General features: G+C 58.1%; 2 protein-coding genes across 8 annotated transcripts in view; one reads left to right on the top strand and one right to left on the bottom strand.

The window, feature by feature from the left end:
• Positions 1-946: 946 nt before the first annotated feature.
• SPACA9 (sperm acrosome associated 9) lies at positions 947-10,729 on the bottom strand. Of its 7 annotated transcripts, none has more exons than XM_080820057.1 (6): positions 10,543-10,729; positions 8,747-8,939; positions 5,247-5,427; positions 2,766-2,968; positions 1,906-2,053; positions 947-1,020 (listed from the first exon to the last, which is right to left on the bottom strand). In XM_080820057.1, the coding sequence occupies exons 3-6, from the start codon at positions 5,388-5,390 to the stop codon at positions 1,009-1,011; spliced, it is 507 nt and encodes a 168-aa protein (XP_080676183.1). In that variant the 5' UTR covers positions 5,391-5,427; positions 8,747-8,939; positions 10,543-10,729; the 3' UTR covers positions 947-1,008. The 7 variants fall into 7 exon arrangements, with proteins under 7 accessions (XP_080676183.1, XP_080676187.1, XP_080676185.1 ...); XM_080820061.1 differs by having other exon boundaries at positions 8,822-8,939; positions 10,632-10,718; XM_080820059.1 differs by having other exon boundaries at positions 10,632-10,702.
• Positions 10,730-11,058: 329 nt separating this feature from the next.
• AK8 (adenylate kinase 8) overlaps positions 11,059-21,497 on the top strand; it is a gene marked incomplete at both ends in the record, with an annotated part of 115,214 nt that continues 104,775 nt past the window's right edge. The window contains 5 exons of the mRNA XM_080820250.1: positions 11,059-11,457; positions 13,307-13,391; positions 14,563-14,599; positions 14,838-14,988; positions 20,507-20,620. Coding sequence (XP_080676376.1) covers positions 11,059-11,457; positions 13,307-13,391; positions 14,563-14,599; positions 14,838-14,988; positions 20,507-20,620 — 786 coding nt within the window. The remainder of the gene's footprint in view (positions 11,458-13,306; positions 13,392-14,562; positions 14,600-14,837; positions 14,989-20,506; positions 20,621-21,497) is intronic.

Genomic DNA, 21,497 nt, shown 5'->3' with positions numbered 1-21,497 from the left:
TCTCTGGCCCACAGCCACAGATCCTGTCTCTGCCTCCAGTTCCCACCTTCCCCCACTGATGGGTCTGGTGGCATTGGCGGGTGGGGGGTGACCTGGGTCATCCCCACCCAGGCTCTCTAAGCCGGGTGGCCTGCAGGGCCTGTGCTGCTGTCCCGCCTCGTGCTTGGAGTACACTTGCCTCCCTCTGGGTTGGCGGGCCGTTGGCTTTAATACAGGCCTTTTGGGGGGCGCCTGGGTGGCTCAGTGGGTTAAAGCCTCTGCCTTCGGCTCAGGTCATGACCTCAGGGTCCTGGGATCGAGCCCCGCATTGGACTCTCTGCTTGGCAGGGAGTCTGCTTCCTCTTCTCTGTCTCTGCCTGTCTCTCTGCCTGCTTGTGATCTCTGTCAAATAAATAAAATCTTAAAAAAAAAAAATAAATACAGGCCTTTCAGGTGCCCAGGTGACACGGAAGTCATCGAGAGCTTGCCGGTCACAGGCCATGAGCGTGCCAGGGAAAGTGCCGCCGGCACCCACCGCCTTCCTTCCCTTAGCTGCCAGGGTTTGGAGGGAGGCAGGGAACCACTCCGACAACGGTCCGGCCAGCCGTGCCTCTCCGTCTCTTCCTTGGAGCAGCCCCTTCCAGCCGCCCCTGGAAGTCGGTGTGCTCTGCCTCTGTCAGTGGCAGAAGCAGCCCTTGGAGAGAAAGACTCAGAGATGGCGGCGTTTCTTCCATCTGGAAAGCTCAGGTGTCTGTTCAGATTCTTGTCTGAACAGCTTCTAGCTACGGAAGGCCAGTCAAGAGCCGGCCTGTGGGCCCCGGCACGAGCCCCCGAGAGCCCGAGTCTGCAGTGGGTGCCCCTGGCCCGTGCTTGCGTTGCTTGTGAGGCCACGGGCCAGTGTCCTCTGAGGTCTGAGGGCGAACGTGGTTCTCTTTAAGGAATAATTCCCAGGAACCCGAGCCAGGCAGAAAGGTGGGAGAACACTTTTTATTCTTGTCGGTCGCCCCCGAGGAAGCAAGAATACAGAAGCTAGGTCGCCCCCTGCGGAGGGAAAAGCCGACAGTCAGCCAGCACTCCCAGCGAGCTCAGAAGCCAGAGACACATTTGAGCACGTCGGGGCCGGGACTGTTGTGGACAGCAGGACAGACACGGTCCTTGCACAGGAACCACGAAATCAGAATTCTTCCGCTTCTCTCATGCTCTCCCTCTCCCAAGTAAAGGAGAGCAAAGGCAGGTTCATTCCCCTTCGGGTTTTGGTCCGGAGACCTAATCACACCGAGGAAGGCCGCGGTGCTGGCCCTCAGCGCCCCCGCAGGCCAAGCAGCCAGGCCTTGCCTGCAGTCGCCGCCGTGGCGGGAAAGGCGCCGGCAGGCCTCCGGCTCAACGGCTCAGCCCGAAAGCCGGACCTGCAGCGTGGCCAGGCCCGGCCGGGTGCGGGCTGGGAGCCCCCAGAGCACCTGGGCAAGCCGCCGGCCCCAGCTCTCAGCAGCCTCCCCGGGACACCCTCTCGCAACAACACTGGACGTGGGGTCCTTGTCGCGGGCACAGAGCCCGACACTCAGAGGCGGAGAGAGCTTAGCAGTGAGAGTGAGAGAGGGAGAGAGTTCTTGACAGTACATGGGGCAGGCTCTCGGGGTTCATCTGTGGGGGGGCTGTGGGGGCCGAAGGATGGGACAGCCGGTGGAGACCGAGTTAAGGGACCAAGCGCCGTACGGGCCGCACCAGGTTGCCGGCTCTGAGTTAGAGTCTCCCACCGGGTGGTCTCCAGGGAGGTTTGGAACATCCTCTGTCCTTACCCCGGGGCCTGGGGCTGTCTTTTGTAAGTCGCCTACATTTGTGCTTTCTTAACCGAGGCTGGGAGCCTGCGGTCCAGGGAGAACGAGCGGCCGCACCGGCGGCTTCCTGGCGTGCCCGGGGCTCACTCACGTGCTGTAGGGCTTTGCGGGGCAGCTTCTCCGAGTGGGCGACCCACTCTTTCATTAAGTCCAGGACGATGGCGATGAGGCTGACGACGCCTCCGTAGTGGTTCCTGGCCTCGTCGCAGCTCAGGTGGTTCACCACGTCGTGTGGGTACCTGTGGGGCGGCAGGAGGGGCTCCGTGCAGACCGGGGCGGGCTCTGGTCCTGGACGCTCCTCCCAGTCCCCGGTGGGGAGGCTTCGAGCCGTGCAGGCCTGGCCGCACTCTTTACCGAACTGTGTGGTTCGGTGGGCTCGTGGCCCAGGAGCCCCGGCTGATCCGGCTGCGAGGGGGAGGACCCTCGAACCACTGTCAGTCAGGGATGCTGGAAACCTGTAACTGCTCCAAAACGTGCTGGTTGGTCCCGCTGCCTCCTCTCCAGCCCGCTAACAGTGTGCTCCAGAGCAGGGCGCTCTGGGCTGAGGGCTGCCAGGGTGCAGAGTCAGGGAGCTGCACACACTGGCCCTAGTTGGGGCTTCTCCGTGGGCTTCTGGGAAACACGGGCCCTGCAACCCCCTTCCCTTTGCCCAGTGCCAGCTCCAGTGAGAGGGCTCGGGTCCCGCTCTACCTGAGGCCTCAGCGGCCCTCGTGTGCGATAAAGTGGCCTGTGGGGTTGGCCCCTCCAGTAAGCCGGTGGGCCCGGGATTTCCCACTGGGGCAGCGGGTCCAGACTGTCGCCACAGGCTCTGTCCGTGGGACGCACCTGCCCTCTCCCTGGAAGCCTGCTCCTTCTTGCGGGAGCCCTCCTGCCCCCCGCCCACCTCGCTGCCCTCCGCCCGCCCGCGCACAGGCCACCGGGGCCTCCGGAACAGGCCCAGAAGCGACTTACTTGGCTCTGAGGCTGCTTAGGTCGTTGCTCTGGCTAACGAGGGATTTGCATTTCTCAAGCAGGTTGTTGGTGACCGGGGTGCCGGAGTGCAGGGCTTCGAAGTGCTGACACAGCTTGTTCAGCTCTGCACAGATGTCCAGGAACATGAGCAGGATCCGCCGGTCCGTGGAGTTGTTGCAGTAATGCTCCGTGTAGCTCTGCACCTGCGAGGGCATGCACGAGGGGAGCTCGGGGCACCGCCACGGCCCGGCCCTCCCACCCTCCCGGAGCCGCGGGGACTGGTCACCCCGAAGCGTCTGAACGCAGAGCCACTGCCTGCGGTTACACTGACGGAGGGTCCCGGGCGCCGTGCAGGCTGGGCCTCGCTGCTCACAACTCGCTCCCCGAAACCCCACGCACCGGGCGCCTCCTCCTGTTTGCCGGTGACCGGCAGGGGCTCAGAGGTGAAGAACTTGCTCGGCCGGCAGTGAATGTGGCCAGGCGGCACCCCCTGCCCCGGCTCGGGCTCTGAGCCCTCGCCAACACCTGAAGCACAGAGCGCTGCTCCCTGACCTTGGATGCCACAGGCCCACGCAGGACCCACTGCGGGGCACGGAGGAGACACTAGAATCCTCTGAAGATTCATTGTCGTGTGTTTCCAAGGCAGAGGAAGCAAGGGACAGGGGAGCCAGGAGAGGGATCATCCATAGAAGGAAACGTAGTCTACCTCACACCACACACCCCGACATCAACTCTAGGGGTAAGCGCTTAAGTGCCAAAACAGAACGAAAACTCCCCATGACCGTGTTCCGGACGCAGGAGTTGGGACACCTTTCTAAGGTCATTAAAGGTGATCAGAACAGGAAGACGGCTGACCCACTTTCAACCCACTCCTTGGTGGGGAGCGGAGGTCCTTCCCGGGCAGGGGCTCTTCCTCTCTAGGTAACCTCGGGCCCCGCTGCCCCCATCACTCTGGCTCTGAGGTCAGGCAAGCCAGGAGGCCGGGCGTCGGGCCGAGGAGGAACTGGTTCCCGTCCAGGCAGGATTCACCGGTCCATTTCCCAGACACAGACCCTACCTGTGACGAGCGGGTGGCTGGGGGCTTCACCTCCCTCCTCTAGCGGTCAGAACGTTCTAAGTCTAAACCAGGGTTTTCTGGCTGCTGCTGGTTGCCCTTCTGTTGCCAGGGGAGGTCTCCCCCAATGATCTGAGTGGTTCCAAGTGCAGCAGTTCTGTGCGGGGGCAGAGGCTCTGGTAGCTTCCGTATCTGCCGCGGAGGGCAAGGGGGGCCTGGCCAGCAGGGTGACTCCAACAGAGTCACTGGGCTACCTGGTGTGTGTGCGTCGGTCACCTCTGGGTAACCCAAGTCTGGGGACAGCAGGGTGAGGCCCAAGAGTCCAAGCTTCCCCTGGAGAGTCAAACCCTGGGGCCACTGTTTACCAAGAGCCTTTGCTGAACGGAAGGCGAGAAGGCCACTCCCTGTGCCCATGAGGGGCTGGGGCCACTGAGTGCTGATGCAGAGTCGAGCAGAGGCTGGGGGCTGGGGCCCGGCGGGGTGAGGGTCTCAGATGCTCCTTCCTGAGACTGAAAACCTATCCAGTGGCCTTGGAAGTCTGAGCCTTTGGGGAATGGGCTAGAAAAAGGATGTAGCTACTTGACTTCCAAATAGTTCAGGGGAAGAGGCTATTTTCTGTAGGTTTAAAAAATGTTCAAGTTAAAAAATCGGGAGAGGCTTTTACATCTATTAGAAGCAAGTTTTTGAAGGCTGCTGCTGGCAGGGCTCCTGCTCTCTGTGGGTCTGTGCGCTTCTCCTAGGCAGGTCCGAGCTCTAGTGCCCGCACCCGCCCCACCCCGTGAGCCGCTGGCCTTCCACAAGCTGACTCGTGGGCCCGCAGCATGTCTGCGGTTGGGACGGTCCCTAGGTGTGCACTGCTCCCTGGAAGGTGTGCTCGGTCTCGAGGCCTCCAAGTTCTGCAGAGCACACTGGGATAGCAGCTAACTCACAAGGACACCAGGTTCAGTGAAAATGTTTGCAGATGGGGGCTGGGGGACGGAGCAATGCGCTTGGCCCCTCGCAGCTTCTCAGACCCCACTAGCGTCCGACAGCCAGGAACACAGGCATCAGACACGCTGGCTGAAAGTCTCCCTCGTGATCTCCCTAAATCTGCAAACTTCCCGGAGGTTCTCACTCTGCAGAGCAGACAACCGGGCACAGACTGGTGACTCCAGGCTGGAGGTCACAGAGGGCACGTGGTGCCGAGCCGGGACCTGAACCCTGGCCGCCAGTCCCCAGCCCATGTTTGTAACCCCTCCTCACAGGCCTGGGGAGGGGACGCCTGGCTCGTTCCACTAGTTAGGCTCCAAGTCCTGTCTCTGGCGCAAAGCTGCTTGCCCCCTCCCGGCCTCAGTTTCATCTTTTAAGCAAGGTACTGCCCAGGAAAACTGCGCCTGGCAGGCCCCCGAGGGCCCGGCCCCACCGCCCGTCAGCCCAGGAGCTGCCACCTGTCCGATGCTGGAGATGGGCCGGATCTTGTCGTGGGCGTTCTCCCTGCAGCGCTCCAGAGCGGCGATGAAGGTGAACTGTTGCTGTTGGAAGAGCTTGTACTTCTGCTCGATGTTTCGAAGAGACTCCTTCACCTCATTCATTGTCTTCCTCTGCGGTCATTCACAGGAGAAGGGGGATCTGTGGGGAGGAAGAGTGCAGGGGTGAGGCCCCGGGCACAGGCTGCAGACCCAGCTCTGGAGTCCCGGACCAGCCTGCCTAGGCCCCTCTTGGGGGAGCACCGTGCTCACTGCAGATCCTCCAGGCCGTTCAAGACAGAGCGGAGTCTGACCCACGTCCCTGTACCCTCCCAGGACACGCTCGTTGCCATCAGCTGTGACTTTCTTCCCTCAAGTGTGGACAAGGATTACTCTGGTCCCCAGTTTCTCCAGACCATGGAGAGAGACAGACACACACGAGCACACGCACACACGGCCTCCAGTGCCTTCCTGTGCTGTCAGCCATAGAGGGGATCACAAAATATGTCACAGAAAATTGAGTCTGTGACTATCCCTTTGGACCAAATCATTTTAAAACAGCTGCCTCTTTGCAATTGCGGGGAAAGTCTAGGGATTGTGTGTGGGCCAATCAGAGGAAGAGCCTGTACTAGCGGGTCGAGTGGGAGAAGATGCTCTGTGCTTGGGTCAGGAGCCCTGATCTCAGGCCGGCACACTCTCAGGGCAGGGGCTGGCCCTCGGCCACTGCTCCCTGCCTCGCACGTGCACTGCGGGAATGAGCCTGATGGGAAACATTAACCCCGTGGGGCGTGCTCTCTTTCGGTGCCTCACAGACTGTCCCTGGTGTGGTTCAGGTAGTCCACAAGGTGTCTAGAATCTTCTGTGAGCAGAGAAGGCTGTGGCTTCTGCTCTCTGTGACATCACGGTTTTGCGGAGCCCATGCCAGAAGCCCAGGTCCCAGAACGCCAGAACCGGAAAAGAACCCAGTTGGTGAACGCCCCCCTTAGCTCCTGGGGGGCAACTGAAGTCCAGGCGGCACAGCGAGCTTGTCAGACACAGCCTAGGTCCCAGGCTTCCTGACACCGAGCCAGAGTCCTCAAGGCCGCCCCAGCCGCCGCGCCTCCGCCACGAGGCACCTGCACTTCCTGTGCCCTGCGTGAGCGGGGGTCAGAGGAGGCTGAGCCAAGCTAGGGTCCAAGTGAGTCGCTGCAAGGGCCGGGGTGGGGCAGGAGATATTCCAGGCTTCCCGGCAGGCCCCAGGTAGAGAGGAACGAGCCCAAGGGAGACAGGAGGCCATTTCTTTCTGCTGTGGCTCCCTCAGCATCTGGAGCCCATGGCAGGGCTGGAGCAGGGAGGGCGTCTCCATGCCAAGAAGAGGGATGGAAGGAAATGCAAGAACAGACGAGAAGGTGGCCTCCAGGACGCAAAGGGGGCAGCACATCAGAGACACTGGGAGGGGGGGCGCGGGGTGCTGGGAGCTGAGCTGCGCCAGGATGGGCTCTGACAACGGCACCCTGTGAACCTCAGTGGGTCGAGAACATTCAGGAGCCGTGCCCAACTCCGCCCCCCACCCCCACCCTGGCGGCCACCATACCTGTTCACTTACAGCGACTGCAGCTCCATGGGGGTGGGGGACCTGGGCCAGGGCCTGGAAGGGCGCCGGTATGGGCAGGGGCGGACGTGGTGAAATGGGGCAAGGTTTCCCTTGGCACAGGCTTACTGGGCTGGTGAGGCCGGTGAGGCACGCGGTGTGAAATTTCGGGGGGCATCACAGAGCCCAACAATTGAGCCAAGTAAAAATATTTCACACGCTATTTGAAGAAATAAAAGTTAATACCAAAAAGTCCACAAAGTACCTGAATTTTATGTAAACATAGGATGGGATCCAGTGCTGGGAACAAGCAATACTGATCCCGTCTTTGAATTTTTAACAGTTGACTCTCGATGGATTTTTCCCATTTATTTTGATTTTTTAAATGTTATTCGTCCCGATTACACGGGCTTGGGGTCCCCTTCACGTTCTGTGCCAAGGCAACTGCCTTACTTGTCTCAGTTTGCCTAGTTTGGGCCTGGGGCTTACAAGTGCCGTGGGGCTGAAGGCCTAGGAAAGTCGGAGCCCAGCACACAGGTGGGTCTCTGGGGAGGAGGGGGAGCACGTGCTCTCAGCCTGGCCTCCCCCCATTAATGCTCAGGGCTGTGGTGGGTGGTTAAGAACCCAAGCCCTGGGGTCCCATAGTCCCGGGTTCAAATCCTGGTTTCCCTACTTCTTGCCTTCTTGGGGTTAGGCTCCGAGTGCCAACATGCTGTCGGGAGAGGACAGGGCCAGCCTCCCAGCCTTGAGGTGGTGAGGTGGCAGGTGGCAGGTGTGGAGCCCAGGGCCGGGAATGCGGCAGTGTCTGGTTGTCAGGGCGGTCAAAGCGGCTGTGATTACACGGTGTGCGCACAACCACCGGAGCATGCCACGACAGGCATGGTGTGCACCCTGAAAGCAGCAGAGGCTGCTGAGGGCTTCACCTCAAAGGAGAGAGAGGCGGGGAGGGTGGGCAGAGGGGTGGGGACCCTGGCTAGAGGCTGGGAGGGGGTTATGTGGCAATATTGTGAGCAAGCATAGAAGGCACTGGACAGGGTAAGGCCGAGGGACCCCAAGTGCCAGACAAAGCTAGGAAAACCACCGGAGGCCAAAAGGGGTAAGAAGCATGTCATAAATTCATTCGTTCGTTCATTCATTCATTCATTCATTCTGCAATGCCTCCCATATGCCAGACACCATTTTGAGTGCTGGGTATACCCAGCATCGGGACAAGATCCCCTTCCCTGGAGGGATTCTGTCTTTCAGAGTGGGAGGCAGAACGTAATGAGTAAACAAACCCTGTTTTAGATGTTAAAGAGAAAAGGAAGCAGGGCAGTGGGACGGGTGTGTTGGGATGAAGGGCTTCACAGTCTGCAAGAGGGTCCTTTGCAGGAGGGGCGGGGCGACTAGCGCCATGCTCCAGCCCTCGGGGAAATCCTCAACACCCACCCAACCCACCAGGTTGGGTTACCCTCCAGGGGGCCCTTGGACAACCCTGGCCATGCATCAGGTCCTCACCTATGAAGGAACCGTGATTATCCACATGTGACAGATGACAAAGCTGAGGTTACCCAGCTAGGAGAAGTGAGCAAACCAGGATTCCCCATTCAGCTCTGCCTGACTTTATACAGTCTGGGCTTTTGGATAGCTCCCTCCCCTCTCTGTGATGGTCCATAGAGACGGACATGTCAGACATCAGACTGACCAGGGCTGGGAGCAGGTGAGTTGGCTTGAGGGAATACCAAAGTCCTGAAAAGCTGCCTGAACCCTCCTAGTGTTCCACGTACTGGCTGGACCCCTGGGCCTTACTTCCACTCCCGTTGAGACTTTTCTCTGTTCCCCATCCCCTAGGGGGCTTCCCTATGTGTCTGACTCCCTGCCACCCTCCTGGGGCTTCCTAGGGCGGTTAAGTTCTCTAAGGTTACAGCACTACCTTGGCTGGTGGCCCCAAGAGCCCCTGAGAGCAAAACTGACTTGGTTCTTGATCCTAGCGACTTGTGACACGCACGCCAGGAATGTCGTGAGAAGAGCTGTAACAAGCTATCCGAAGTGATCGTCCCTTGAACGAGACTCACTGCAGCCAAATTAGTGTGGATGAAAGGCACAGAGTGCAGGCACTTCTCGATCTGGGGGAGGAGGAAGGAAAAAATGATTACCCCATAGGTTTTAGGCTTTAATTGATTTGTATTTTTCCAGGCTGCTAAAGAAGATTAAATCGTGGTATGAAAAGCGCCTAAGGCTTAAAATAAATGAGGAGAAAGGCAAGTCATTTCAGAAATGTCCAGGAAGCAAACTGAACCTCTCCAGCGCAAATTGAGGGTTTGGTTGCTGTGCTCTTTGTTGGGGGGAGGCAGCTCCCTCTTCTTCCCTAGCTGTCTCTGCAGTCGGCTTTCACGAGCCAACCCAGGTGCACGCTTTGAGGAAGCAGCTCTGAGGGGAGGAGGAAGAACGGCAGCCTTTGCCATTGGAGGGCATGTCTCTGGGCAAGTGGCTGGTGGTAATGGCTTTGGCTAGGAGTCAAGATGCCAGTCCTGGCTCTGCCTTTGCTTAACAACTGAACTTAGCCAAGAATTTCCCCCTTTCTGGGCCTCCGTTTATCCAGCTGTAAAATCAGGGGGTTTGGATTAGAAGATCTTCAAGGGGACTTCTGATTTTAATGCTTCATGATCAAGAACTGAAGCATTAAGTCATTAATGTCACTCAGTCATTAAGTCATTAAGTCATTAATTCACTCAGCCACCTACTTTTCACCATTCGGATCCTTCAATTTCTTAGCGGTAAAATCGGAATGAAAGTACCTACTTCTCAGGGCGGGTGCAAAGATCAAACGAGGTAATATGGCCAATAGTAGCCCCTATGCATTGTGCACTTCCTACAGAGCAGTGACCCGTACTTCGGGTGTGTTAGCTCTGGAATCCTTCCTATAGTCCCCACTTCAGGGGGTGCGAGTGAGGCACAGAGCAGGCTCACCAGGCTAGGTGGAGCCAGGAGTTGAACTCGGGAGGATCTGTACTGACAATGTCAGACGTCCTGTCTGTCCATCATGTACAGACCCCATAGTTTTGTTAAGAACACTGACAGCTCAAAACCAGGAGTAGCTCCTCCTAAAAATGGCAACAGACAAAAGCTAGAGCTCCCAGCTCAGCGCTGTCTGACGCCAGGCTGCCCTGACCCACGGGGACTGGTGCGCCGCCAGCGCCCCTTCCCTCCACCACGTCCCACCCCACCCCGGTCCCCTCCATTCCCTTCCCCCGGCCCGCTTGAACCTTGCCGGTCCTAGAGCGCCCTTCACTTACAGCGCGTTCTGAAGCTGGAGTGCCTCTGAGGGTGTCTGGGGCCCCGAGGGGCGGGGAGGCCCTTGACGGGGCTGGGGAGGCGGATGGGTGGGGTGGGGAGGTGGCTGAGAAGGGGCGGGGCCGCGGGCCCGATTGTTCCCGTGGGAGCCATAGCAATCGGGTCACGTGGCAGACCCGCCCCACCCCGTGAGCCGAGGCCTTCGCGTCCCAGGGACTCCCCTACTTTTTCAAACCGTTCCCCAACTCCTATTCATTTTAAAGATGGGGAAACTGAGGCCCAGAGAGCGGAGCTAGGCGGCCCTCGGAGCTCCCAACGCCCGGGTCGGGGTGCGATGGCGGAACCAGCGCAGGACCCGCCTCCCGTCCCCTCGGTTGGGGTGGGGGGGTTGACGTGACCCTGGGCGTCCCAGCCCCGGCGGCCCTCCCGAGGCACCTCTGGTCCTAGAAGGCCACTGCTGGAGCGGCCTGAGGGGTCCCGCTGAGACGTGCAGACGGCGGGGCGAGGCCGGCGCGGGGAATCACCTGCCCCGGGGAAGCACCGGCGGCTGAGCGCGCGCGCGGAGGAGCGGGGGACCAGGCCCGGCTTCAGCCTCGCGGGCCGGCGGCCGCGCGCTGATGACGCAGCGCGGCGGCCCTAGCGACGCGGTCTCCAGGGAGCGGGCGCGTACTGATGACGCGGCGGCGCGCCGCCCTAGCGACGCGGTCTCCAGGGAGCGGGCGCGCTGCACCGCGGCATGGACGCGACCACCGCCCCGCACCACATACCCCCGGAAATGCCCCAGTACGGGGAGACGTACCACGTCTTCGAGCTGATGCAGGTGACCGAGGCGGCCCCGCCCTGTCGCGGCACCGGGCGCCGGCCGGGAGCCTCCGTCGCGAGAGCGGGGTGCGCGGCGGCGACCCCGCGGCTGAGGGGCGCCCCACTCCCGTACCGCCGGGCCCCCGAGGGATGACTCGGTCGGAGGACGCCCTTGCCCCTAACCTGCGGACCCCGGACGGGGGAAGCGGGCGGGCCCCCCGGCCGGGATTGAGTCCCGGCTCTGGGCCGGCCGCTCCAAGGCCTGGACCAAGCCCCGTTCTTTTCTCCGTTCGGCAGCGCTGCAATGCCAGGCTGCAGGAGCTGGTCTTCAGGGGCCCCTCCGCACTGACAGTCCCCAGCCTGTCTGCAGCGGTGGTTTCTGAGCTGCGGAGTGTGCGGGTGCCAGGTGACATCGCCGTCCCCGGGACGGCTGCCTCCCGGGACCCCAGCATTTCCCGCGTGGCCCGTGTTCCTCAGGGCCAGGAGTTCAGGCTGCTCCCAACCTCTCCTGCTGGGCGTCGGACTCGACTGGGCCCTCTCGCCCGCCCTGTGTGCACTTTGGCAAAGCCCCGCTTCTTCTGGTGGCCCTTCTGCACCTCCCCGCAAAGGCTTTCGGGAGCTGCACTGAAAGGTCTGTCCCTCCGACGTTGTGAGGGCCAAAGGGAAGCGGGAGCCCGGTTTCCAGAGCATTTGCTCCTCCAGATACAGCCTATCCCCAGAGGGGTCACCTGTGCTCGTCTGAGCCTCTGACCCGCACGTGTGAGAGCAGAGCTCAGACTCAGACCATCGCCGTGTCTCCAGCAACCACAGGCTTCCTTTGGGAAGTGTTAACTGGCAGAGGGAGGGAGAGAGAGTTCTCTGAAACTGAGCGGCCCGGCTAAGAAAGGCCCGGCTAAGAAAACGGCCGGTAGGCAGGGTGAGCAGCTCCCCAGGGGCGCTGTGGTCTGTTCTAGACAGCGGGCTGCGTCAGAGTGCTCGTGGGACGGAGCAGTCCCCAGGCGCTTTCGGCCCAGGATGTCCAGTCCTTAGTCATTTGTGCGTGTTCCCTCCGTGGGTTTTACACTTTTTATTTTCAAATAATTTCAGACCCACGGGATGGTAGAACGATAGTACAGAGTTCTGAGGTACCCTTCCCCAGCGCCCCCTGCGAAGACCGTCGGACCTCACTCCTCGGCATTCACAGTTGTACGAGACAGTTCAGCAGACGGAGTCCTTATTCGGATCTCCTCCGTTTTTTCCTGCACTACTTCCCTGTTGTGTGTGCACCGTTCTAGGAAGTGTTACCACGTGTATTGATGCACATAACCACCACCACAATCCCACTTTCACTTAGTCATTTCTTGAAACCAACCCATTGGAAAAGAGTTAACCTGTTTTACTTCCTGCTAAGCAAGATCCTTGATATCTGAGGTTCCCTGATACACATTCGATACACAACTGTTTAAAAGTGAAATTAAAAACACTCATCGGTGAGCCATCTAGCATCATCTCACCCTGTCTCCACAGTGAGAGCCGACTAGAGGCCTGGGCCGGTTTGACCTTCCAGCAACTGGGGAAGCCGAGGCTTGGGGAAGGGAAGGGACTTGCTGGTGAGGTGCAGAGGGGAGCTAGGACTTCTCATGTCCCTAAAGGAAGCTCCTTACTGCGCCAGCGCAGATCCTGTTACCTATCCTGTTCTTTCTGTGCCTCTTGTTCTGGAACTGTGGAAGGTGCTTTTCCTTGGAATTAAATGGCCAGACTATCCCAGGACTGTTTAGATCCCAGGCTGGTAAATATTCTGTCCCATCCCGGAAGGACACGGGTAGCGGTGGTGGCCACGCCCCCTAGCAGACATCGGCTTTGGGCACCTACTGTGAGTGTGCCCAGCTCCAGGACGAGGGTGGGGCAATAACGGGGACGCATGGGGCTCCAGGAGCCTATGACAGGATTTATCTAGTGAGTGTGATCAGGAACGTATGTTTTTATGGAGACTGGAGGACTCAGGAGGACAAGTGTTTAAAGTTGAGGGAACAGCATTTGCTAAGGCTCTGAGGGGCACATGAACAGGGTGCATCAGGAGAACTGAGAGAAGGCTAGTCTGGGGAGCATAGATGGACAGAGGGGAGAGTACCCTGGGCCCGCCTGTTCTGAGTCCAGGGTGCAGTCCTTCCAGGTGTCTCCCTGGCGATACCAACACGGCCCTTCCGTCATGCCTCTGCTCATGGGGCCCCAAGCAAATGGTGGCTGGAACAGGGGCGGGATCCCAAGTTCAAGGCAGGTTTGGTGGGTGTGGTGGAGAAATCAGGCCCCATAACCAGTATTGGTAGCAACCAGGGTTCTGGGCCGCCGGAGCCGGAGCCTGGGGCTCTGGATGCCCATGCAGCTGTTAACCACCTGGGTGTCTGCCCTGTGCCCACAGAACATGCTGGAGCAACTTCTGATCCACCAGCCCAAGGACCCCATCCAGTTCATGATCAAGCACTTGCAGCAGGACAACGATAATGGTGAGCGATTGGGCCTCCTCTCCTTCCCTCTCCTCCTGCCTGACAGCTACCAACCACTCTGTCCTCCCTGTGTCTGAAGCGCGGGCTGGGCAGGGTGGGGAGGGGTTTTGACAACTTGGGGTGGTGGCTGATTGAAAAATGCCTGCATTTCTTTGAGGGGGGCACAGCTTAAAAATTCTCTTGCCAAGTTATTAAAACGAAAACCTCCAAACGGCCCATGGAATCAATTATTAATGCTTTCGTGGGTCCCATCTGATCTCGCCTGTTGGGTTTAAGCTCTGTGATGACTTCACTTGTCAGGTGTAAATTTGGTTTCTGGGCTACCTAGACAGGCAGCACTTGGGTCTTCCTGATGGTCTCATGACTGGTGCCCTTAGGGAGTGCCAGAGCTCCCCCAGACGTCGGTCCAAGTGCAGGTCGGCTGGACCCAAAGCCAGCACTCAGGACCAGGGAGAAGGGGGGGGGGCGCGCCATTCCACGGTCGATTTGCCAAGTGGAGGGAGGCTCATTCCCGTCCCGTGTGAGCTGTCAGGGAGAACGGGTGTCTGGGAGCTTTGATGTTTCTTTCATTGGCTCTCTGGCCGCTTTGAAGGAGATACCAGCACACCAGTGAAATTAGCACTTGGCGCAGCTGAGCCGGGCAGAGGCCTGAGAAGCCCCGTGGTGGGGTTCGCACACCTAAGATGAGAAAGGACGCTGAGCAGTTTAAAAAACAGCTGCAAAGAAAGGTGAGAGGGAGGAGACCCCAGGCCTGCAGGTGCACCGGGCACAGCTGGCCTTTTCGGCGTGCCCCGCCCACCGATCTTGACCTGCCTCAGGCTTGGCTTTCCAGCATCAGAGGGGCTGCTCGGCGACCAGGGCCATTTCACCCACCTAAGCAGAGTGGCTCATGGAGAGCACAGCTGTGCCCCTTCCTGAGCCTCTGGTCAGGGAGACTCGAGAACTGACGTTGGCTGTGAGCCCGTTTGCCCCAGGTGGGCGTGGAGCCAGGAGCACCGAGGGCCGGGAGAACCACCTTCTCAAGCTGTCCACCTGGCCTTCTTGTGTTCCTGGGGGGGTGACTGTGCCCCGCAGAGATGCCCCTAAGAGGCCTCCGTTCTCTGATTGGCTGTTTATTACCTGGCACGGGGGTGCAAGGTGGCCACGTTCCTTCCCGGCGGTCCTGCCGCAGACTGCAGTGTCCTGGTTCGTACACCGGCTGTGCTTGGGTAAGGGGATGGAGGTCGGCGGAGCGCCGGAGGGTCCCGGTGCCTGGCTGCGGGGAGGGGCGGCAGGGGCCGCTTCGTCCTGCTGGTTTGAAACATTCCGCTTTCGGGTCCGCGTCCCGGGGCCCCGTGTTCACTAACACCGAATCCCAAACCTCAGCCAGCTCTCTAGCTGGAAGTTCAGGAGCTGAAATTTGAGGCCGGTTCTCATTATACCTTCATCGTGCTCCTCTCCGTGCAGATCTGGTCGTCGGCCTCGGACTGTGCGCCTCACCAGCGCCTTCCTGTTGTGGACTCGGGGCTGGCCTTACTGCCACCTCTGCCGCCTCCCCTCTCCCTTCACCCCTTCCATCCTCCTCAGGACCCCTCCATCATTCACGGTCTACTTGCCAGTGAGCCGCGGAGCCTTGATTCCTTGTCCACACTGCTCCCAGGCAGAGGTGAAGAACGCAGACGCGCCTCGTCTGACTGGCTGGGGCCGGCCTCCTCCCCTCCTCAAGAGGCTGGACGTGGGGTTTGGGGCCTGATCCTCTCCCAGGGAGCAGAGGTATTGGATCCCAGGAACCACTGTTTGCGGGGCTTGACTTATTCCCACAGCCCTCCGCTGCCTCTCCCAGGCCTCGGGCTGGCCGCTCTTTTGAATGTTGGAACATCCTTGCCCTTTTTGCTCGAGTCCCAACCACTAAATGAAGAGCAGAGAGGGACACCTGTGGGTCCCCCCCACCCCCGGCTTCCCGCGCCCAGGCTTCTGCCAACAATGGAAGCAAAACGCGGGGGAATGAGCGGAGGCTGGGCGGAAGGGCTTTCTGGAGCTTTCTTGGAGAGGGGGAAGCCGAGAACAGTTTAACTCCGTTCTCGTGTGTTCTGGAAGAGGACAGTGGACAAGGGGAGGCCTTCTGAAGTCCAGTGAGCATTAACAGTGCCTTGGGCCGGTGAGTGAGGTGGTCTCACCCCCTTCCAGCCATGCAGGGCCCTGTGTTTACTGGAAGCTGGCGCTCAGCTCTTCTGCTTACTGGGCATGGTGTGGTGTGGGCAGAGGTTCCTGTGGCCAGTGGCTGGTGTAGAGGGAGAGAAGGCTCCAGACTCATCCCGGTGAGCATGCACAGGAGGCAATGAGGGGAGCCCCCGGCACAGGGCTGGTAGCCCCTTCGCCTCGAGAAAAGCAGATTTAGTACAAAGTGAGCATTTACAGTAGCCCTGGGCAATATTAAAGCAGGTGATGATGTATATAATGGTATGTTGCGTTTTTTATCAAACGTTTGTCCAAGAAAGCTGTGTATTAGAGCTCCAATACCTAAGGGTTTTCTTGTGAATTTTAAATCATGCTCCTAGTTAAACCTCAAAAGGATCTGTGGATGGAAAGGTTTTTTGATTTCCTTTGAAGTGGTTTGAAGAAGTTGATTACTCCTGGCAGTCAAGCAGCCTTTTATGACACTGTTTATAAATAATTACTCATGAGCAGAGCCGGAGTTCCAAGGTGTTAGATTTTAAGAAACTGAAATTAATCACATAAATGTGTGTGAGAAATTAGGTGGGGAGAAAGGCCGTGGATGTTCCCCTTTTAAAGCATTTTCATAGATGTGTACGATTTGGGTGCCACTTATTGGAGCTCGGAGGGGGAGGGTTTCTTCAGCAGCCTGGGAGCCCCATGACTTTGTGGAGGTGGACGCCTGGCTTGGGGGTCAACTCATTCCCCTTCTCCTCAGGCTCCACAGGCCCTGAGTCGCGTTGGGTCTTGCCTGAGCTTTGAGGAGCTCAAGCAGAGACCTGTGGCTCGAGTCCCAGAGAGGCCGCAGGGCAAAGGGCGCGGGAGCTGGACCAGTCCCTCTGCTGCTCCCTTCCCGTGGCTCTGGCCCGCAGGATACTGGAAGCTGTGTCCGCCGTCTGGGGAGGGCGGGGAGCACCCCAGCCGAGCCTGCCTTGAAGAGGAACGTGCGTGCGGGGGGGGGTGCCAAGCTGGAGTGTGGCAGCATTAGTCCGGGAGCCCGGGCTGGAGGAGATGCCCCTGGTGCTGCCTTGTCCAGAGCCCTCCTGCCCCCACATCCCTGATTCACATCACCACCAACAGGAAGGATCTGGGGCTTCTAAGAAGCGAGTTCACACATCATCGGGGCTATGGACCAGGTTTATAAGTGTTTAGAAATGTAGGAAACAACAGTGCTCTAAAGCAATTAGTTGGGGACACATAAAAACCAAAGAAGCACCGAGAGTCGTGACACGTGTCCAGGCTGTCATGTTCTCGAGGAGAGAGAGAGAGAGAGAGAGCAGTTCCCCGGTCGGGGACGGGCACGGAGGATGGCCGCTCCCTCCCGTTCCCGGCTAATGCAGTTTCCCATGCAGTTTCCGGCCCGCTTCGCTCGGCAGCATCCCTCCCGGCGCCGAGCCAGGACGAGGGGCTCCCGGAGTGAATCAGTGGCTCATCCGAACCTCCACGTTCTCCCTGAAAACGAGAAGGTGCTGTGAATCTGGACAAAAGCCTGGCTGGGCCATCGATGTGCTGATGATTAAATCATGGCCCAAACTAGCTCCTTCTCTGTGTCCACTTCCGAACTAAAAGGTCCTGCATGTCCCTCGTGCCCTGCGTAGACGAGGTGCCCTTCTGGTGGCTGCATGTGGCCATCAGAGGCTCAACTGAGTCGGAGTATACACCTGTTCATCGTCCCCTTGGCTCAGGGGTCAGGCCAATAGTGAGGGGACAGGTGTGCTTTCCCAATGTCTGTTCCGTGTTCCCGGCTCCCACATTGAGGGGCGCGGGGGTGGAGGGGTGGCTCAGTCAGGTGGCACTCGGAGGAATCAGCGTGGATTCATCTGTGCAGACACCACGTCCTGGTTCCTGTTTGGACCCAAGAACACATGCCTTCCAGTGCTTTTGCAAGGATGCTGGTCTGGTCTTCTCCAGCGGGCCGACACCAATTCAGTTGTCCGGGAGCCGCTTTAGGGATTCTGGGGGGCCAGCAACCTTCCCGAGCCTCCAGCCTCCCACTGGAGCAAGCCGTTTGCATAGAAATGCCCACATTTGAAAACAAAGACTTTGCCTCTCTGGGGTTTTATAAATCTGGCCCATACACTCCAGGCTTTTCCCCATTATTTCCCTCTGTAAAATGATGGGGAATACAATTTGCTAAATAAAAAGGCATAAATATATATATATAATGTATATATGTACATATATATATAAAAGCTTGGAAGGTCGATTTACATAAAATACAGCTTTATTTGAGAGCGTGTCCCCAAGACAGAGTCCCTGTTTAAAATGCTTTATGGTGTCTGAAATCCCAATTGTTCTTGATATTTATTAGTTTGGCAAACAAGTTACTGTGTCCATGTCCCCTTGGAGACAGAAAAATAAACCATCTCAGTGATCACTTTCCTCTCTAAACAGAGAGAGTTCTCTTGATGGTGTGAGCATCTCGGAGCCCCTGTGTTACAAACGACCCTGTCACTGGCAGAAAATGAAATCTGGGGGAGGAAGGAAATGAATGCCTCCCGGGCACCGCGGCCCACCCCCCGCCCCCCCGCCCCCCGAGGTTGCTCTGTCATTGCGGGCGGTGACATTCAAATCTTTCTCTCCCACAGTGCCGAAGATTGTGATATTAGGTCCACCCGCCTCGGGGAAAACAACCATAGTAAGTGAATCATATTAAGTGTCGTAATACCGTAATATCTCATTTACCTGCAGGGCCAGAATAGGGCTGCCCCTCAGCGGGTTTTCAACACCACCGAGCTTTTCTACCTCCTTCCCCTCTCCTGCTTCTTAACTTACTTTCTTATCACGAGAGGCGGCACGGCGCTAGCAGAAACCCTGGAAAGCACAGGACACAACGGTATCGCTCCCCACTCCCCGGCCAGCCAGGGAGGAGCTCTGTCTCCGCCGCTGGGATGTGCCCTCCAGGGCGTTCTCAGGCCGCGGACACCGTCCTTGCACACCCTTAGTTTACATCCTTGGGACACATTTCTTCTAGAAGCGGACCAGAGTCGAGAGACTTTTGACACGGACTTTTGAGAGTCACTCTTAATGTTTTAATTATGAAAGAGTTCAGTCCGAAAGGCATGGAAACTGCACCATAGACACTCAGACCCCCGACTCCCAGATTTTACATTTGGCCACATGTGCTTTGAGGATGCTCTCCCGACTTTAAAGGTACAGCAAACACCTCCTCCCACCCCACCCTTCTTTGTCTTTCCTTGGAGACAGCCCCAGTCCTGACTCTGGTCCGCCTCCCCCTGCCTGCGGTTTCGATCTTAAACCCCTGTGTCAATACTTGTGACAGTTGCCATCATCTGAGATGGAACTCTGTCTTCTATTCTTTATTTTTTTTTAAGATTTTATTTATCTATTTGACACAGAGATAGAGAGGGAACATAAGCAGGGGGAGTGGGAGAGGGGAGACGCAGGCTTCCCTCTGAGCAGGGAGCCCGATGCGGGGCTGAGATTATGACCTGAGCTGAAGGCAGAGGCTTAACCCACTGAGCCACCCAGGCGCCCCGGAACTCTGTCTTAAAAGTCTGGCTGGTGGACTAAGTTAACTGGTCCTTGATGAGCCGACACTTTCTTTTCTTGGAGGAGAAATTTGAATGGCTGTGGCTTACCCAAGCCAACCCGCGTCTGCTAAGCTCTGGCATCATTTATATCCTAGCGTTCTGTCTGTCTCTCTGTCTGCCCGTCTGCCCATCCCTCTAGCCTTCTGCTTGTCAGTCTGTCTGTGGTTTTTCTACTGTGCCCCTCAGGATCAGGCTGCCAGGTTTCACTCCTGTCTGCTGTTTCACTGCTAGAAACCAGGGGCTCCCAAGCCTGACATTCGCAAGCAATAGCATGTGCTTTGGGGGAAGCCGCTTCCGGACTCCCCTCCAGACCTGCCTGATCAGAATCTCCCGGGAAAGGCCCAGGGAGCCCGGAGAAGCTGCTGCCAAGCTGGTGGCCTCTGCACTAGACGGGCAGGCTCCCAAGCCATGTTAAGGCCGAGTCAGGTGGCTCAGGGTGAAGGGTCTCCTTTGGCAAAGGGCCTTTGTCTTTGAGACATTCGGCACTCTGGACCCACCACGCTCACCCCGTTCTGACCTCTGGCGAATTTGCTGGGTGGAATTCCTGAAGCACCGAGGACGCACACGGCTTTGCCCATCAAGGCCCAGCTTGGCTGAGGCGACCCACTTCGCCTCCTGGTGAGGTTAGGGCCCACAGCACTCGGCTGGTGTTTGAGCTACAAGCCTTTTGGTGAATTCGCTGTTCCTGCCTCTGACCCCTACCTGGGGCCACACGGCTCTAATTTTGCAGGAAGATGACACACAGTAAAATCCAGACAGAGCCCTAAAGGGTTTTCATCACTGACATCTCCCGGTACAAGCAATAGAGAGAATTAAGGTTCATACTTGCCCCGGGGGACTTCAGGGCCTTTTGACTCATCCTCATGCTGGAATGGTCATCAGTATAATCTTGGCATTGAGAACATTTTATTGCATTCTTATTCCGTGAAAGGCTCTTGTCCATATAGAGTATACGTAGCCATTAATGGACGAAACATTCATTTGGCGAGACTAGGTCATGTCCCGATCTAAGGAACAATGAATGAGCATGATCGTGACCCATATTTAGGTCCTTTCCCTGCATTTCCTGTTGTAAACCTTCTGAGGCCCACAGAGCTGGGACAGGGATGCCAAGGGCAGCTACAGGCATGGCCCTTCCTTAGGTTTTCTAGGGATCACTGGCTGCTGGAAGAACACAGAGCATTTAAGTGGCATTCTTGGGCTGGGAGGGACCCTATGGGCTTGTCCCCCTTGGTGGCCTCCTTCCCGCCAGAAATCATTATGCTTCCGGCCGTTTCGAGTAGAATGTGGAAGGACCTGGGCATTTGAATGGGGTTCCCTCCATTCCAGCTCTCACGACAATGTCCTTGTCTTCTTTCCTTTCTTTAGGCGATGTGGCTCTGCAAACATCTGAGCACCAACCTTCTCACGATGGAGAAGTTGATAGCCAGAGAATTTTCCTCGCTGGCCGCAGCTGCCAGGAAGCATTATCAGAACACGAAGGTAGGACTGGCCCTGGGAGCCCGGGTGGGGGTGGTGGCAGGCAGGAAGGGGAGATGGGGTGACAGCTCCCACAGCTCCCCCCTCTCCCCCACCCCCCCCTGCTAGTTTCTATTTCCTTGTGGATGAAGGGAGGGAGATGCTGGGCAAAATGGATACAGGTATGGTGTGATGGGAGGGAGGAGACAGTTCTCAAGCAGGGCACATCCTGGTGGGGATGGAGGCGAGGGCTTTATGGCAGAAAGTGTCGTTCATAGAGCGAGGAGGCCGCTCTGTGCTGATGGAGTGGCCTGGACCCACTCTTCCCAGGGTCAGCCCCACAGTGCCAAGGGCCCGGGGCAGGGCCTTCGTCCACAGATGATGGAGCGCCCCCATCTGGACGGACGGGCAGGGGGGTTAAGGGCAGTCCTCCAGCTGTCTCTGCCCTGGGAGGACCAGCACGCTGCACCTTGGGGTTTCCTCCTGCGGCCCCTGGCCCTGTGGGGCGCTCTGTGGCACCAGGGCTGCCCTCCCGGTCCTCTCTGTCTCGCTCACACTCAGCTGTGGGGTGGCATCCCAGGGCACTTGGTGTACTGTTCCTAAAATCTCACCAACCGCATATTTGAACCCTTTTATTCTGAGTGGAAAGTACAGAACTTCGTTGTGCTGTTTTCCTTCCATACAGATAGGAACTTTGAAACGTTTCTTCGTAATCCCCTCTGGACTATAAGCGGATCTCTTAGGCCTTTTGAGCGGCAATCACAAAGCACCACAGCCGGGTGGCTTGGCAGCAAGGGATTGATTTGTCCCAGTTCTGGGGCCTGGGGGTCTGAGGTCATGCCGCCAGCAGAGGCCGGGCCCCGAGAGGGCCGTCTTCTCGCTGCGTCCTCACATGGTGCAG

Source organism: Martes martes (genome assembly GCF_963455335.1).
Source record: "Martes martes genome assembly, chromosome: 12".
Classification (NCBI taxonomy): domain Eukaryota; kingdom Metazoa; phylum Chordata; class Mammalia; order Carnivora; family Mustelidae; genus Martes; species Martes martes.
The sequence above is the reverse complement of the archived record's forward strand: the minus strand, read 5'-3'. Positions and strand labels throughout refer to the sequence as shown.

Bases quoted from the DNA above. Each gene is read 5' to 3' on its own strand.
- SPACA9 (XM_080820056.1), bottom strand. From the start codon at position 5,390: ATGAATGAGGTGAAGGAGTCTCTTCGAAACATCGAGCAGAAGTACAAG. The intron at 2,969-5,246 runs GTGGCAGCTCCT...ATGCCCTCGCAG, and splicing joins CCATCTCCAGCATCGGACAG to GTGCAGAGCTACACGGAGCA. The intron at 2,054-2,765 runs GTAAGTCGCTTC...GCCGCCCCACAG, and splicing joins CTAAGCAGCCTCAGAGCCAA to GTACCCACACGACGTGGTGA.